Genomic DNA, 18,122 nt, shown 5'->3' with positions numbered 1-18,122 from the left:
TGTCAGTGCATCAAGTAATTTTTGTGAGCAGCCTTTGAAACATCCTGTCACTAGGACCACTAAGCTGAGGTGAAATGTCAACAAATTCCTGTAAATGAGACACTACAGTCTGTGGTGCCAATAAAACCTTGGCTGGGGTGGTATTGAGGGAATAGGCAGAAAAAGCTGTCAAAGTATTACTCTTCCAGTAGAAACCAGACTGAGTCATACTTGTTTAGAGAAGGATGTAAAATGTAATAATACCAGGAAGCAAGCATACCTGCTATATGCATTAAACAAAGTCCAAGATTTCTGAGAAAAATACTGATATCCACATTCATTTGCTAGTAAATGTTTGCTTGAAAACAGTGGATTTAAATTGATTACTGAGGTAAAAGGTGTACAGAAGCAAGATATGCTGTGTGGGAAACACTAATGGAGTGCTGCCAATTGAGAAATGTAAATGGAGTCAGAGAATTTAGCATGGTGGGGAGAAACAGCTCTGCAACAGGGAGGGATTTGTCCTCATTTGAAAAGTTCATGCTGTAATTCCAGATGTTGTGGATGTTCATTCCCTTCCCTGTTTTTCTCTGTCATTCCTCTCATAAGCATTCTCTTTGAAGAGGAGCCAGGGTGATAACAGTGATTATATACAAGAAAAAACACCTAAGTGTATTCCATCATGTTTCTTGCAAGATGTAGTACCTTTACCAACACTAAAAATATGCAAAAATTACTTTCATTTTCATAAATCTAAATCTGAGGTAAACCCACTTATATTTCCATTGTTTCTTTTTCTTAAAACATGGAATAAAACATAATTCTGTGAAATATGACCTTCGTGACTGAGTCTTGTGGAACAGCTAGCAGAAATAGGATTTTTCTAGGACCAGTCAAAACTGTCAAGAATATTTTAGTAGTATTGTAGTACATTTCTTTGCAAGTTTTTTAGAATTTATTCAGGAGCCTGACCCATGCACTGATGAAGTCTCCCACCACTTGTGGCTCTCTTTTTGCATTCTCAGATGTCTAGTTTTTCAGCTAGCAGTAAGTAATAATGAGGAGGCTGGTGAGGGCTATCCCTTAAGCATTTGCTTCTGATAAGTAACAGGGGAGGGAACCAGAGCCCACTGTAATGGCAGGTTAAGCCAGCCATGGACACAGAGAACTGTCCTCTTTCATCCCCTCATGGTGCTCTTCACCATCACACTACCTAAAAATAATAATGAAAGGAAAAAGGAAAAAAAAAATAAGGCTTGGCCTTCATAATGAGAATTTCACAGTAAAATGCAAAATGCTGTGGACTGACATAGCTGAGTTGATTGCTTTTGTATAGTTAAAAAAGATGGATCTTGGATGCATGCATGCAAATTATTTTTGAAGTAACTTCCATGTGACTAATTGAGTTTTCCTTTGTTTGTTTCATTGGGTTGTCCTTTTTAAACGCTGTGAGCGTGCCAGTATCTGAAAGTGATCATTCATGAGAAAGGAAGAGGGAACATAATTTGCATATTTTTAGAAACATGTTGTATTTGTAGCTTAAGTGAGAGAAAGAGTGCATCTTTGTTTAGTGTTGACAGGTGTATAGTATCTGATATCCTTGATCAAACTTTGGATGTCTTATATTCAGCATGCCTAGTGTAAATGTCCATAGTGAGCCAAAACTGGAAGCCCCTTAACCTGGAGATCACCTGCAGATTCTAGACTTGACAAATCCACTTTATTTTTGCAGTTCAGACGTGATGGTGTGCATATAGTGTTTATTCCATGCTTGCAAAATGGAAAACTACCTGACAAAAAATTGAAGACAGAAGACACTGTTAAGTAAGGAGCTGCTTAAAGTGAAGTTGGAAATTTCAGACGTTATGAAATTAGTTTTTCAAGGAGAACAGTGCAAGGAGATGGTGAAATTTCCAAGCCAGTTTTTAGAAATCAAGAAAAATTAAGAGAGGAACCAAATGGGTTTCTGCCCCTTTTTAACTTTATCTCCTGTATAAATGGAAACAAGTCATCTATTATGCAGACTCTTCTGCACAGTGGCTTTAACCACATTCATTCATAAAACATGCCTGGATTTCTCCCAGTGGAAAGCTTCAGTATTGTTTGAAGTCTTCTCTTGTGTTTCTGGAGGCCAGGTATTTTGGGGAGAAGGGAACAGGGAAATCATTCTTGTTTGTATAGAGGCTTAACTTGTTCCTGGTAGAGTCAGGTTTGTGGCCTCCGAAAGTTTTATTAACATGTTTTAACTTCTTAATGCCATGTTGAAAAGGAATTATGCTATCTTCTGATTTGCTGAATTCGCTTTCAAAGTTGTAGTAGGCAACATAATATAAAATGAAATATTTAAGGCTCCATCTCTGAAATGAGTCAAAGAAGTTGTTACCTTCACCCAGAAGGCTGTTCAAGCATATGTGATGCCATGAGAAGGATTCACACCCACTTGTACATGAAGGTGACAGAAAGTCACTGTGTGGTTAAATATTTAAAGATTATTTATTCATTAGTAGTAAATTTCAAGTGGAAGTTCAGAAACAAACTGAAAACCTTGCCACAATAGAGCGCTAAGCTTAGGAAGTATTTCAAAGGCAACAGCAGCAGCAGCCAAACATATATTTTTTGATCTGTTGTCTCTGTCACTCAGAACTAAGAATGATCCCAGAAGATTCTTGACTTATTAATCCACCAAATGCATTGGCCAGTCAATTTTAGTATTTCCTCCTGTTGTCCTGTAGAAATGTCCTTTCCATTCACACAGCACTTGTAACAGCAGAAGGAAAAACTCTGTAATTAGAGGTCAGTTCAACACTTGGTAGTCCTCTGTGGAAGGGATGCAGGGACCCTCTAGATAAGCTGTATCATGAGTGAGGTGGAAAAGTTCCTGAGCAACTTTCTTGCTTCTTTCACATCAACTGAGTGCATTTTGTGAAAATTTGATCCTCTTTCAAAATAAAATTTGGTTGATGGTATCATGGAGTGAGCATGTTTACGATATTATTCAGCTGTCAAAATATAGTACACTAATGTTGTCTCTTATTTTTTTCTTTCAACATTCCTTACTATCTGGGACATTTCAGAGTCCCTGATTCTTTCTTTTCTATTTAAGGGGAAGGGAGGGGGATTGAGAAACAGGTAATGGTTTTCCTTATAGAGTTTATAAATAAAATGTTCTCTCACGTTACCCTGAAGTAATTTTGTTGCTGACACATGATAATTTTCTTTATTTAGCGATGATAAGGCGGTAGAAGAACAAGGAGAGGAAGATGAGGAGCTAACTGTTGTGGAAGATGAAGATGCTGATGACGATGATGACGATGATGATGATGATGAAATTGAAGAGACAGGAGAAGATTATGAAGAAGCAACTGAAAGAACTACCAGTATTGCAACCACTACCACCACAACCACAGAGTCTGTGGAAGAGGTTGTCAGAGGTAAATTCATGAGCATCAGGCTTGGGGCTGAAAAACTAATCCTGCTGCTTTGCATATTTGCCCTTTACAACAAAAAAATGTTCCAAACAGCAAAATACCCAAAGTTGCAGTATTGTTGTGCTTTGACTCCTGTAATTTGTGTGTTTAATCCCTTCACCTTTCCTTTTCCCATTACCAGTATTCTGTGGAGTTAGTTCTGCCACAGCGCTTTGGGTTTTCTGGCCTCCAGCCCTCCTAGCACACAGATGCTGCAGGGACTGTCTGTCCCTGAGGTGTGTTTGTTGTGTGTATGTAAACAGAAGGGTTGATTTTATTTTAAAATAGCATTAAATAAAATTCAACTATGGTGTGTAGCAAATAGGACAGGAGATTGTGTATGGTTTATCACGCACATGGGTTACAGAAGGATAGGGAGTATCAATTCCAAGCAGGAGATAGCATGAGCTGGTTTGGTCTCTTATATTAACAGCAGTGATGGGTTGTTTTGTGTGAATCCCTTAGATACTTGTTTGCTGTGTTTCTCCATGAATTAGTAATTCAGTAAAGTTAGACGAATTTAAAATAACTATGCAGAAAAATAAACCTAAACTAATGAGTTTTACTGTATGGGGAACAAGGAAATAGGAAAAAGTAGAATACGTGGAGTGAGAAAGAACTTTTAATTTCTAAAATTTAATTTTCATTATATTTATCAGTTATTAACAGGACTGTATTTTAAACTTTGAATTTTACGCTAGTTCATGGTCAGCATAGCAATTCAGTTTTTTTACATGCCTCATTTCTTCTGCAGTGCATATTGGAATTAATTATCCTTATTTTTCTGTTTTAATAATATAGTTCAGTGTGGTGAAGATCTAAGTAAAATAGATCCCTGTCCTTCTACAGTTTTTGCATTTTTACCAATAAATGCTGGAGATGGCAGGAAATGAGATTAAAGACTACATTTGGAAAGAAAGGAGTTGTGACATACAGGAGACAGAGGGAAAGTTATAGAAGCTGGGGCTGTTGGGAAATGAAGCAGAAAACATCTGGCTGCCTCCTTTCCTCTCCCCATGCTTCCCTATCCTCTGTCTCTGGGTATTCTTGGGACTCCAGTGGTAGTGGAGTCACACATTTTGCATGTGGCAGTGTCCCTTTCTCTTGAGCCTTGGTTCCAGTGTTTGTCAGAGCAGAAGGTGCTGGCTGCAATTTATCACACCAGGGTACAGAAGCATGCCCAGGGGATGCTTTGGGAAAAGCAGAGTTACTTGATTATATTTGTATGTTCAGTCTACATGGAGCACTAAAGCTTTGCAGAAATCACTTTCTAAGGCTGGCAACTCAGTCTTGTGTGTTTCTGTCTTATATAACTGTTGAGTGTTTTGCTCAGTTGTTGGAGAGCCTTTTCATTGAAGAGGGGGTAGGAGGAGTTTATATCTTCAAACCAGTTAGATGTATTTCCATATGTGACCTTTTACACCCTGGGGATAAAATGCCGTTCTCACTGGTTAATATAAATATTGAAATAGGAATATAAATATTGAAAGGGAAAAAAAATAAAAAGTACACTTGACTTTAATGGAATTTTGGATGAGTTGAAATGAGGACAAATTTGGTAGAACATGTTTCCTTACTGAGGGTGATGTTTCAAAGAGGTTAAGATTTATATCTTTCAGGAAAGTAGCATACAATCACCTGAATATAAAACATAACATATTAAAGATTAGGTAAACTACTGAAGTGACCTTTTAGAAGCCCTTAAGAAACGTATATATTTGCTGATCGTGAAATGGTAGCATATTGTTTTTCCCCAAGTCTTAACATTTCCCACCTTGTTTGACTCTGAGGGAAATATGCATTGGTTCAAGTGAGGTGAGGACAATCTGTTACCAGTACAAGTTTTCAGCACAGTTCTGCCACAAGCCCTTGACCTCCCTGACCTTCAGTCTTCCTGGAGCACAGATGGTGTTAAGGACTGTCCTGGAGAGTAAGTGGTACCTGACAGTGCTGCACTGTGCAAAGTGCTTGCTTATTTATTAAAGTAGAAGTGTCCAAATGATGTAGCCTTGATCCTTGCTTTTGCTTCCCTTGCTGCACACAAGTCAAAGCTTCTTACAGGGTCCCCTTTCCTCCTGGTGCAGGCAGCAGATCCAGCATAGGAGCTTGTGTGGTGAGTGTCTTGCTGATGCAGAGACGTTTGTCAGTGTCATTGTAAATGAAAGAGGCATAGGGCCCTTGTTGAGAGCATATATATTAAGAAGTAGTCTTTACTATGGAGGCACCTTGAAAGCCTCTCTAGAAGGATTGAAGTGTCAGAGGTCTGTTCTAGGCTGCCTTGCCCAAGCACTAAGCATAAAACATCATAGGATGCTCTTCACATCCCTTTACACCGAGTTTTATGAAGTGGTAACTAATATTATGTCTTTAGCATTAAAGAACACAGAGAGTGGGTGTATCCAGTTTAAGAGGAGTTGCTTTTCAAGTACTATTGTAAAGCCATAAGTAAGGATCTAATTGTGGGCTGGTACTGAGCCCTTTCTCTGCCAAATCAGTGGAATTGCTGCCATCAGCCATAAATAATTAAAAAGCACAAATGTAGTGTTATACTTTAAAGATACTTGAGCTATTGTAGAATCATTTTTTCAGGCAGTTTTATTTCTGTGCATACTTTAATGAATTGTGACCAAAATAGTAATAGTAGAACCACTTACAAACTTATTTTCAGTGAAAAGGAAATTAATCTTGCCTAGAGAATGAGAAAGGTCCTTTCACAGGAGGATAGTATTTTCATTCCGTTTCTGCAGCAACCACATTTCTATCTGTTTATTTAAAAACGTGAATAAACTTTCCATAGCCCTGTATTTGCCAGTGTTCACTTTCCTACCTTTTGTGAAAGATAATCTTTAGTCTCAATTCATATGGTGTATAGCAGCAGACCCAGTTTAGACTTTACATATGCTCTTGCTGGGCTTCAGATGCTAAACCCAGAGGATTGTGGGTCTGAGATTAGGAGGATTCAGATGGTGAAATTAGTGTGAAATACACATTTTCTGCCTTTGGTCACGGGGAGATGTTAGCATTGAATTTGTGCTGAAGAAAATATGGCCCATTTGTGAAGTCCTGCTCTTGATTTTTGTCTCTTTGTGAAGTGAGGGACGTGACTCTGATGGCCAGGATTTAGGCAAGGGAGTGTTTGAATTTCTGCTATCATTGCCATGGTGTTATGGGTGTTGCAGAGCTGCTCCTGAGGATCCAGGCTCCCCGTGATTTTTCCAGTGTGTGATGGAGGCAAGCAGAAGCACTGCTTGCCCCATAATGTGCAGTTTGGGATTTTGTTTCTGCTGTCCTTCTACACAAGACAGAAGGACATGGGAGGTGACAAGAAAAATCAGTCTCTCTTAGCATACAACAAAGAATAGGCAGTTTTAGCTTAGTGCTTCCCATCAACATCGTAGTCAATCAGATCTCATTAGAGGAGAGCAACAGGGTCAGCCCAGCAGACTGCCACAAAACACTTGTCAGCTTCTCTGCACACCTGCCAGCAGATGTGGGGGAATCTGCAGCATGCGCCTCAGCTGCCTCCTCCAGCAGTGCAACATTGCCCTTTATCAGTTGGTTTTGCTTCCTCTAATTCAGCTGGATTTCTTCAGGCAGTTAGGAAACAATCTGAGCAGTGCTGCTTCATGTGACATTTTAACCGTATCTGCAATCTGGAGTTACAAGTGAGAGACCTATGCTGATTTCCTAGCAAGACAAAAGTAGCTTGATGTTGGTATGGTAGGTCTTAGTGTCATTGATCCATCATGAGCTTTTTCCTGAAGATTTTTAACTGAAAGACTTAAAATCCATTCAGTGACTCCTATTATATCTTATAAAGCAAGAGAGATTAACCCTGATTGCCAGACCTGTCAGCTGGGAATTTTGGGATGATACTAGTAGTGTATGCTGCATTAATTGTTTGGTTTCTTTCCACACTCCATAGCTTTGCCCCACTTTCATAGTCATAGAATGGCCTGGTTTAGAAGGAATCTTAAATATCACTCAGTTCCAGCCCCTGCCGTGGGCAGGGACACCTTACTCTAGACCAGGTTGCTCCAAGGCCTGCCCATCCTGGCCTTGAACACTTCAAGGGATGGGGCATCCCCAGCTTGCCAGGGCAACTTTTCTTCTTTGAAAGGTTATCATCTTTGTAATGTAGTAGTAGTTCCTTGTTCTTCCTTGCCTTCAAGACTGTGCAGTATGCTTTATTTGGAGAGGGATGAGGTATAATTGCATTTCATATCAAGAAAACATGATTGGTTGCTATATAAATAGTATACATTAAGATAAATTCACTGCGGGTTTTTGTTATGGGATCTTCCTTAAGAATGATCATCTGCTCTAATTTATGAACAAAAGCTGATAAAACTAACCTAATGGATTTGCACGTATAGCTTTTAATTAGACATTTTAATTTAAAGCTCAGCTATTCCACCATAATATAATACTTCATTATATGTTGCAATTGGAGGACATATTTTTTATAATCTGATTATCTTGTTGATGGAGAAACAATATAGTATTACCTTTTTGGGTTGAGGGCAAAAGTATTGAAATACTAAACACAGTAATAGTATTATTTTATGTTAAGTTGGAAGGTGGAAAGTAATTCCGTTTGAAAAATACCAAGAATCTGTTTCCCTAGTGAAGATGTCATTTTATTATATTGAAGCAGTAATTTATTGCATGTTTTGTTGTTGAAGATTTTGCTGTGTAAAAGGACTGGGATGCACTTCTGGGCTAATCCTCATACTCACTGTCATGCCATGTTAGCAGAATAGTGATGTTATGTGGAAATATTCCTGTTTCTAAACCACGTAAATTTGTGAAACTATATTAACCTAGATTTAGCATTAAAGTGGATTTTTTTTTTTCATTCTGGCCATCAGTGGTAAATTTATGGCACCTTGGTTCCAAATGTAGTTCTGTTGTGCACAAGAAATAAAAAATATATTTTCACATATTTGTTCTGCTTCAGAACTGTAAGGCTTTTTATTCTAGTCAAGTATACCATTAATTTTTTTAAATATTCTAAATATGCCCTTGCAGTAGTTTAAGAATAAACACTATAGAGAGAATTTCATCTTGATTACACAGGATGGAAATTACAATTTAATGGTATTTAACAGCTTTAGAGGAGCTGTCCTCAGTATTGCATTGCAAAGTCATAATTTTGCTTTTTAAACTTTTCTCTGTAAAAAAGCATTTTAACAATTGTATAGTTTGTGCACCAACTTTAGTCCAGAGTATGTGCCAGCTTCACAGCTGTCTTCTCCTAAATTCCAAAAACCTCTTCTGAAATTAGCTCTTGCCTTTGAATACACAAACTAAAATTTGGTTGCCTCTTCTAGCCATGTATTCAGAATGAGGAAGCTTTGTTTCAGTGAAATTATCCTCAAATATTCCCTTTTGATTGATTCATTGAATAAAACCAGTTGTGCCACTTTAGAACACAAAGAGTATAACTGAAGGAAAAACACTGCATTTGCTCTTGCCTAATTTTTCTCAGCTAGTTTAATAAAAAAGACTAATATAGAGGCATATATATTAATATCCTCAAACTACAGCTCAGTTCCTGAAGATATGGAAACCAGAATTAATCCAATTGTGATATTTTACATAATAGTGCCTGAAGAAGGGGAGCATGTACCTCATGCTACACATTTGAGGGGTTTATTCCTTTGGCCTCTCTTGCATTTATCAATTACTCTATTCCTTAGCGAGATAAAAATGGTAAAATACAAAGTCTGATCCCATTTATTTAAGGAACTGGGTGTTTGAGCTCCTCGTTTAAGAGGTGTTCAGGTCCTGTGTGATTGTGACCCAGTTTGAACAGACAGCAAACACACACCAGTGCTAATGGGCTCCTTCAGACTGATTTAGCTGTGTATACTTGATTATATCAGCTTCAAACTTGCAGGGCTGGTAGCACAGAAAGGCTCATCAATGCTATCTATTTTCCATCACTGCGTCTATATTTATCAAGACCTTCCAGTATTTATAATTAAGCATGATGTTACCTTTCTTCTGTAGCATTAAGATAAATAGGTTTCTCAGAGGTGTAAACTAGACATGGGAAACCAGCTTCCAATACAGGTCGGAGTTAGTAACCTAACTCCTCCTGTTGGTCCCTTTTTTCTTAGATCGCTTCCAATTTAATTTCTGATTTAAGGTTTGGGGCTGACTGCCAGCATTAAATGAGCTTGGTTCTCATGATCATATAAATAAATTCAAATCCTGAAAAAATATTAAATAAACTTGATATTTTCAGTGATAGAAATATGCAAATGTAGCTTTAATTCTTCTCCCTGATAGAAGTTTTCATTTTATTTCCAATTTCTCAATTGAAAATATTGCTTTTAAGAATTTAAGTCCCATAAGGGAAAAAAATAGCATGGAGTTTAGATTTTGAAATAAGGTAATTAGAATTTCACTTTGATTTGAGATCAGTTTTCTTCAAGTAGCAGGAAAAAAAAAGATAATGAAAAACTTAAATTGGCATTCAGAACCATATTTTATATTTCCCTCTGTAAAAAGTGATCATCAAAATATCTGAAATGTTTGCACATAAATTCTAATGAGCTCTGCTTACTGCATTTTAGTAAATGAGTGTTTATGGGAGTACTTTGTATGAAGTCAGTATAAATCAATATCCACATACTTAAAAACTGTATTTCCTTGGGTGCTGAAGTCTGTGCTTTTGAAAGAAAAAATAACACAATCCATGCCAATGTTTAATGTAACTGGTTAGTTTTCAGTATTCAACTATTTAATCTAAAAGCAAATCATCAAGCTTTGCCATAGCACTGTTCTTCAGGGAGTGGTGCTTTCTTGGTTAGAAAGAAGTGGGTTTACCCTGACATGCTGGAATAAGTACAAGAAGCTTGGAATGAATTTTCCTAATTATCTCAAAGATAATTTGTCCTGTCTAAGATTTTGGAGAACAGAGATATTGGCTCTAGTTTAGGACATCGGATGAGAGAAATGTGACTGTTGGAGTAGGATGGTTTTAAAAGTCTGAAGTGTCTAAAAGCAACTGTTCGTGAACCAGGTTGTTGCAAATGCTTGTCCTCTTTAATTGTATCCAGTTTCTTGAAGCTAAAGGCAAAAGTTTGTCTTTGGAGGGGGAAGAGTGAGCAAATTCCTCAAACATAGCAAAGCTCACTATTGATGCTGTACTGCATGCAAATTATTTGTGGTATCAAGTAAAACTGAATTGCACATTTTCAAAAAGTAACTCATCTTTGCCTCAGTTTTCAGCAACAGAATTAAAATATGAAGCAAAAACAGCTTTTAATTTTTTTGATGAATCATGTAGCTCAGCTGACTGCATTAATTAGTGCTGTATCTTGAATAATTGAACCCAACCCGCTACAGCAGTGCGTGCTACCTGCCTGCTTGTAATATCTGCTAAAATACCATAGTTCAGCTCTTGTAAGCATTAGTTGCTGCACTTGGCAGCACCATAAAGAAGGGGATGGGGATGTGGTGTTTGGATTAATAGCCTGAGAAAACCTCTTGAATTTCACATCTCAGCACTTCATTTCCCTGTTTTCTCAGCTGAGGTGTTGCAGCTGAGAACCAAATGCAGTGGCTTTCTCTTGTAAGAACAAGTGATGGATGGGGATGCGGAGAGGTGGAGGAGGAGGAGGAGTATCTGGCCCACAAACAGAAATGATGGGACCATTGCCCAGGAATAGAAGTTGGTTTTAAAATGTATGTTTACCCCAAAGCAGAGGTGAAGGAATGCTACTCCAAGCCCACCAGAGAATGGCAGACAGGCATGGTGACATTGGGAAAGGGGTGAATGACAGCAGTGACACATTTCCTAGACTGGACTGGCACCACACTTCCCTCAAACAGAGCAGTCATGAAACAGCAAACCAGAGCACTTCCCCGTCTCTTGTTTATTCTCCATTTAGGTCATAAACATTAGCAGACAGTAGAGCATTTCTTTCTCTGGTGACCCAAGTACCGTGTAGGTCTCACCAAGGGCAGTAGGATTGGCAGTGCAGGCTGGAGGGAAGGATGTCTCTCCCCTGATGGGAGGTGACAGGTCAGGTGACAGGACAGGTCAATGGCCACAGCAGTGGCCTGCAAAGCTGCAGGCTTGCTCTTTTTAATACGTTATGCTGTGGTTTTCTGAAAACTTGTTCAAGTGCGTCGTCATGTGTATAAATGACTTAGTTCACCAAAGAGACAATTCCAGTGTTCTATCTTATGGACAATTACCTTGCTTTTGCATATTCAAATCTCTGTTGCTATTTTTATGAGAGAGCTACGCTGTAGGAAATTTCAGATTAAATGTGTAGGCAGTTTCCAACCTCGTAATAGTGCAAAATAAATCAGTCTGTATAGCAAAAGAAATATTTTGAGGGAAACCTAGAAGGTGCTTAATGTGTGGCTAGGGGCTGGCCCACAATCAGCATTAAGTAAAAAAGACGGAGTAGTTGAAACCTTTGTATTTTCAGAAATGACATTTCCTGCCAGTAAGAATTCTTTTGATTGTACCTGTCTGTTTTATATCAGAAGTCGCTATTAATTTTTAATTTGCATGTGACAGCTTTTCCAAGACTGTGCAAAGTTAGCTTCTTGGCAGGATTTGACTGTATAATTAGGTAGTGTGGCTGGATTTGGTTTTAAAATAAATCAAGATAACTACTTGTATGCTAAAAATGGTCTATAATTAATCATATGGCAATATACAATTAATTGTAATTAATGTGCTCTGCAATTAATGATACTTCTTTTGTCTTTTTCTTCAGATAAAAAACTCATTTCTTTTCCCCCTAATTTCTTCATACAGAAGTGCAGCATTTTTAGCGCATCCTTGATGGCTGGATACTCTTGTATTGGTTTCTCTCAGACTAGATGTATGCTTCCTGAAATGTATTCTTGATGTTATTTATGGTTAGAATACGTGAATAAGTTAAAAGCGTGTAAAATTATACCTATATTATATATTTAAGGAAATGTAGTTTGCATTGCCAGTGACAATTGGACATTAAAACCTATTTATAAGTAGTGGTGCTTCTGAGGATAGTGAATTGGTGGATCAGGACAGACACTGAAAAGCAGGATTCTTTGAGCCAGCATTTGAGAGGTGATGAGCATGCAGGGGATTTCCAGTGCTAGTGCAGTGATATTCTTACCTTTCAACCCTTAGGAATGTGCTTTCCATAAAATTCAAATTTATGCAGAAAATTTAGAAGCCTCTAGTTGAATGTGGCAATTTGTTTGCCAGGTAGTGTGTGGGATGAAAGTAAATGAGGGGTTTATTGATGTTTATTATTATGTATATTTGAAAACTTGTGCAGCACATTGAAAGATAAAACGGGTTTTGTCTGTTTGGAACATTATTGGTAAAGGGCTATATGTTTACGTGTTTGATTGGCTGAACTCCAAATTGCAGGCAGAATTTGCTTTGTCTTCCTTTAATTTGTGTGGTTTGGTTCTTCCCTCAGGTTTCCCTGTGTTACAGGATGTAGGCATAGATTGTAGCAGCTCACAGTGAACACAAGCACAAATAATTTAAATTTTTTTCCTGTAGGTATATTCACTGGGGGTGAGATTTCCTCCCATGGATGGTTCAAGCTACAGCAGTAATTTTATATATGTGAGCCCTCAAACTGTGAATTAAAAACTATGTGCTGGGTGGCTTGCAAAATGGAGTTTCTTCATCACTGGCTACATTTAAATAGGTGTCTGAAGAGAGTTTGTTTTCCACTATAATGTATAAATAATTGGGTTTTGTTTGTTTGTTTGTTTGTTTGTTTGTTTGTTTTCTTCTGTATAATTTGGTCAGGGAAGGTATATAGAGCTAAAAAAGGACAAGAGAAAATGTGTCTCCTGCTTTCAGATGTTTCCTTTCAGGTGCCAAGTAAGCTGCTTGGGCAGGAATCCACCCAGGGCTATCAGCAAAGCCCCCAGTCAGGTGGTGGTTGTATCCCTCTGGCCTGGAAGCAGATGAAATTCCACATTTGTTTCAGGGCATCACCTCTTAACGTGTGCAGATAAAGTTGCTAAAAACATTAGGTGTAGGCAGGCTAAGGAGAGTTTGTGGCAGGAATCAGTGTCAGTTCAAAATTTACCTTCGTTATCTTTGGGGAAGGATTTCCTTTGCCTCAAAACACCTCCTCGGTGCATCTCCTTCCAAAGCACCATCCCGGTGCATCTCCTTCCCCACTTGGGTGTGCGGACACAGAGAGACACCTAATTAAGAAGCCAAGACGATACCATTTCCATGCTAAATGTGGTTCCTCCGGGTCTCCTGTGACTAGAGGTGTGCTCTGAGCAAGCCGAGACCGGGCCGTGCCGCGCGATGATCTCCCGCTGGTACTTTGACGTGGCCGAAGGAAAGTGCGCGCCCTTCTTTTACGGCGGCTGTGGCGGGAACCGGAACAACTTTGACTCGGAGGAATACTGCATGGCGGTCTGTGGCAGCATCAGTAAGTGCCCTCCACGGCGCCCGCCACGCGCTCCGCGGGCCTGGGCTCGCACTAACCCCAGCCGCGGTCTGTCCACACCTCTGCTCACCACTCGGGCCTCCTTGGCCTCTTGCTAACCTGGTGCGGTCCTGGGTGACTTCTCAGCGCTGTCGGCGGGCTCTGAGTTGGGGGCTGAGGGCTTAACACCTCCTCGGGTGAGCCCTCTGCGCCCGTCTTCTCTCTGTTCTCTGTCAAAGTCTACTGATGTTTCTTGTGTCTGTGTGCACCTACAATGCATGTGCAGGAAAAAACACTAACCTTAGGGAAGCCTCAGGTAAGTTTAAAAGTAGCGCATATTTTTTTTACAGCGTATTCTCATATGTTTCTGACCTTCCCCCTGCAAAGCTAAAAAATACTAGAATGTGTATTTCCAGGGCTTTTTGGCTTTGTTTGGTTTCAGTTTGGTTGAATTCTTTGTGTGTGTTTGCAATGGAAAGGGGAGAAATGGTATTTGACTTTTTATGTTGCCTTGAGGGCTGTGGTGCACATGGATGTGAATCACCTCCCACTTACTTTAACTCAGCCATATGTTTTAGTGACTGTTTTTGCTGAAATACAGGTGTTTGTACTATTTGAGAGTGGTGGCTTTGTCCACTACGCACCATTGAAGCTGATAAATTAGGTGCTGGTCTTAATTGGATGGGTTCTGTTTTGAGAGCCTCTTGTATGCTCTCCTCCCAATCTGCTTTGCAAGCAGGTACTCCTGGGAGAGCATCAGCTGACATTTACATCTGAGACATTCAAGAGTGAGTACATGTCTCACTGTCCTGTCTGCTCGCAGGGTGTGGAGCAGAGGAACACAAGCAGCATCTCAGGGCTCCTTTTAGTAAAATGTTTCTGACCTTGGCCTTTTCAGGAGCATTTTCAGTAAGTATAAGGGTTAAAAATGCACCCAAACAAATGAAGAGCCCCAGCAAGGGGTACTGTGTGTGTTATGGAGCAGAGGAGCTGACCTGTATTTTATTGGAGCAGTTCTGGAGGCAGGATTGCTGTACTGGTGCTCCAGCAGCTTTTTATCTCAGCATCTTCTAGAGCTGTTCATGGCAAAGCTCCAGGGGAGGGACATTGAGAATTCTGCCATGATGGGAGTGAACCGTGATCAGCTTCTGCAACAAGACAGAAGATGTAGTGAAGGGAGAGATGTGTGCAGGTGCTTGGAGTGAAGTCTAAGATATTTACTGACAGAAGAACATTTCAAACCATTAAGTTCCTGTGTTAGGTAAGGTATTTCCAGAGATGCAAAACACGATTTGTCTTTGATTGCATCCTCTTGGGGAAAATAAATTGCCTTCTCCTTTGCACATGAGATTCTGCTTTGTCTCGTGGTAGTTCTTGTCTGGCTAGGTGTTTTTTTCCCTTGGATTCGTTTTAATAAAACAGTGACAAGACCATTACCATTTCCATGATTCTCTTTAATGTGGAAGTCCAGACTTTTGGTCTAAGTCATTTTGTCTTTAAGGGCAATGGAGTTAGGTTAAGTACTTGAGCTTGTTTGACTTTATTTGCACAACTGATTTTGTATCTCCCATAGAATGTTTTTTCTGTTTTTTTCTTCAATAGTTTCTCAAACAACAGTTGAGTCTATGAGGATTCCAAGCTATTTCAGTTATTCTTTTTCCTGTTTTTTAATGTTATATCAGTGTATTCTATACCCTGATCTATATGCCTATTTTTTTTTCTATTCCTGAATTAACTTCATTTTCTTTTAGTTTCATGTACTGCTTCAGTCTCACCATGCTGTTTCTCCTTGTTATTCATATTCTTGTTGAATAGAAATTGTAATGGAAATTATTGGAAGTGCTGAATATAATAAGCTTCACCACTGAAATTACGTGTTGTGTTTGGTACTAACCTGATGCTGCTGAAAGAGGTAGCACAAGACACCATCTTTCACCCCCAGTCTCACAGAAGAAGAGAAAAACAGTGGAGAATAGTTTCCACCAAGGCCACTTCTGTTCTCTCCTGTCGTTTTTTTCCCCTCACTGTCACCCTTAATTTAGTCTTTGTATTTGATTTTTGTGCCTCCTCCTTTCCACTTCATTGTTATTAATGTATTTGTTCTATTCTTTATTTATTTTCTCTCCAAAGTTCAGATTGTTCTCACTCTCTCGTGTCCTATTAAAACAAAACAAAAAAATCAACCCTCTATTAGGCAGGAGGCAAGATGGATGCTAAAGCACATCTTTCCTTTGTCTAGCTACAGTTTGGTTTTCAGGATACGTTAGATTTTACAGAGTAATATGAAATAGTGGATAGCATTGGGTTTCTCTTGTGTAGTGGGCAAAGGGTGGAAGTTTAGGACGTGAGTCAGATTTTCTGGTAATTAATTGGAATAGGACTGAACCAAAATGTGAGGATGTTCTGTTGTCACAAATGCCCATACACTGTGAAATCTGAATACTAATGTCATGAACACTCTATCTTAAAAAAGAGTTTTAAAAAAGCATGTTTTATTCTGCTTTCTTGCTAAGTCTCTTTGCCTTGATCTGGAAAGGTGGGTCTGTGCTGCTGTGCGAAGCCTCAAAATTCCTGCATGTTCAGTGGATTTGACTGGTGCTCTGAGGTCTGATGGAAATGATTTATCTGTTGGGTAGGAGCTACTGCTGTCATTGTTTTTCTCATTTATCATCCAATTCCATGGAAATTGATACATAATTGCCTTAGAAGTAGAAGGCTTTGAGGCTGATTTTACCCATTCCTTCAGACTGTCAGACCACCTGCTCAGTCTCTACTGATGTTTAATAAGAATGTTCAGTACTGTCTGTGGTTTCTGTTCAATGTAATGATTCAAACTTCTACTGTGTGACTGTTCCTAATGGCTTCTTTGAAGTCACAGAAACTGTCAAGTGGTTAATTTGGATTTAATTGCCTCAGAATGAGTATCTATTGACAAGAGTAAGCAAATATATTGCTGTTACCACAGGAAAGACTTCTGTCTTATACTAAAAATAAATCTATTCTACTAATTTTGTTACTTGTCTGTTAATTGTTGCATTTTAAACATCCTTAAAGTTACAGGAAGTATATATATTTTTCAGTAAGTCCTATTTTAAAATTACATTAATGTTTAATTCTTAACTTGGGGACTTAAATTTGAGAAAATACATTCTCTTAAATGTATTTCATTTCTCATATAGCTCTCCCAGCAGCTGCGTGGAATTCACTGTGTTTTCATTTGTTCCTCATTCAAAGTGGGAGTGAGTTGTACTCTGGTGGCACAGTCAGTTTTTGAAAAATTTGTCATATCATTAGAATGACCTTTTATAAATGACTTTTTATAAATAGTGTTTTCTTATTTTATGATAGTACTGAATTTCTGTGTCTCACAACAGGGGACCAACAGGGTTCAGTGTTGTCAGCTCCCTCCTTCATTGCATAAACCCTGAAACTTAGTAGGAAGTTTAAATGTTGACACACATGCTTTTATTTTTCATCATTTTAGAGCACTATCACAGGGTTTTGGGTGAATTTAGGTACAGTAGTATTTATTCTCTAGACTAAATACTGTGAACTTCCAAACTTGCTGAATCTCTTGGTGATTTTTTAGGTGACAGATAATGTCCACTTTAATTTTTCTTCAGAGGTGTATTGTAAATAAAGATCTGTACCTTTTAGAGCAGCAGCTTAGTCCTGTTAGTAGTTTCCTTTATCCAATATTTGTTTGGAATGTTGATATCTCCCTAGTTAGCAGGAAGCAAAATGTTTTGGCAGCTAAAATTGCATGCCAACTTCCAGTGTCTAAGGCATTAAAGAATTATGACTTCTAATACCTATTTAAATTGTTAGTTTTGACTATGACCTTTAGTGGATGCAAGTGACTAATTTCTCTTTCCACAGCTTCTTCATCTATATAAATTTGCACTTTTGTTTCACCTTTGAACCACACATGTTGTACTAGACCTTTTAATAAGTAAGTGGGTGAAGTTTGGGATTCAAAAAGGAAATAATGCAAACGTTTTCATACCCAGAAGTTAGACTACTACTAATTTCAAATACGAAGAATTTAAGTAATATAAGGAATTGCCATGGGCAAGGTTTGCTGTTACTTGTTTGGATGGGTCTAACCACAACATTTTTTGGTTTGCTTCTTTTTACTCTGTGGAACTTCATGACTCTTGTTTACAACCTTGGCAGAAGTCATGTTCAGGAAAATACTTCTGTTCTGTATTTGTTCACATTTGAACCAACACATGACGAATTTAATGTT

General features: G+C 38.6%; 1 protein-coding gene across 8 annotated transcripts in view; it reads left to right on the top strand.

The window, feature by feature from the left end:
• Nucleotides 1-18,122, top strand: part of APP (amyloid beta precursor protein) — a 160,118-nt gene that overhangs the window by 72,126 nt on the left and 69,870 nt on the right. For 2 of the 8 annotated variants that reach the window (XM_062515345.1, XM_062515340.1), the window contains exons 5-6: nucleotides 3,205-3,410; nucleotides 13,709-13,876. In XM_062515345.1, the coding sequence (XP_062371329.1) occupies nucleotides 3,205-3,410; nucleotides 13,709-13,876 (374 nt within the window). Of the gene's footprint in view, nucleotides 1-3,204; nucleotides 3,411-3,854; nucleotides 3,858-13,708; nucleotides 13,881-14,609; nucleotides 14,613-18,122 lie in introns of all 8 variants that reach the window. The other 6 variants (XM_062515343.1, XM_062515341.1, XM_062515348.1 and 3 more) reach the window with 4 other exon arrangements.

Source organism: Cinclus cinclus, chromosome 2 (genome assembly GCF_963662255.1).
Source record: "Cinclus cinclus chromosome 2, bCinCin1.1, whole genome shotgun sequence".
Taxonomy (NCBI): domain Eukaryota; kingdom Metazoa; phylum Chordata; class Aves; order Passeriformes; family Cinclidae; genus Cinclus; species Cinclus cinclus.
Note: the sequence above shows the minus strand (reverse complement) of the source record. Positions and strands in the feature narration are given on the sequence as shown.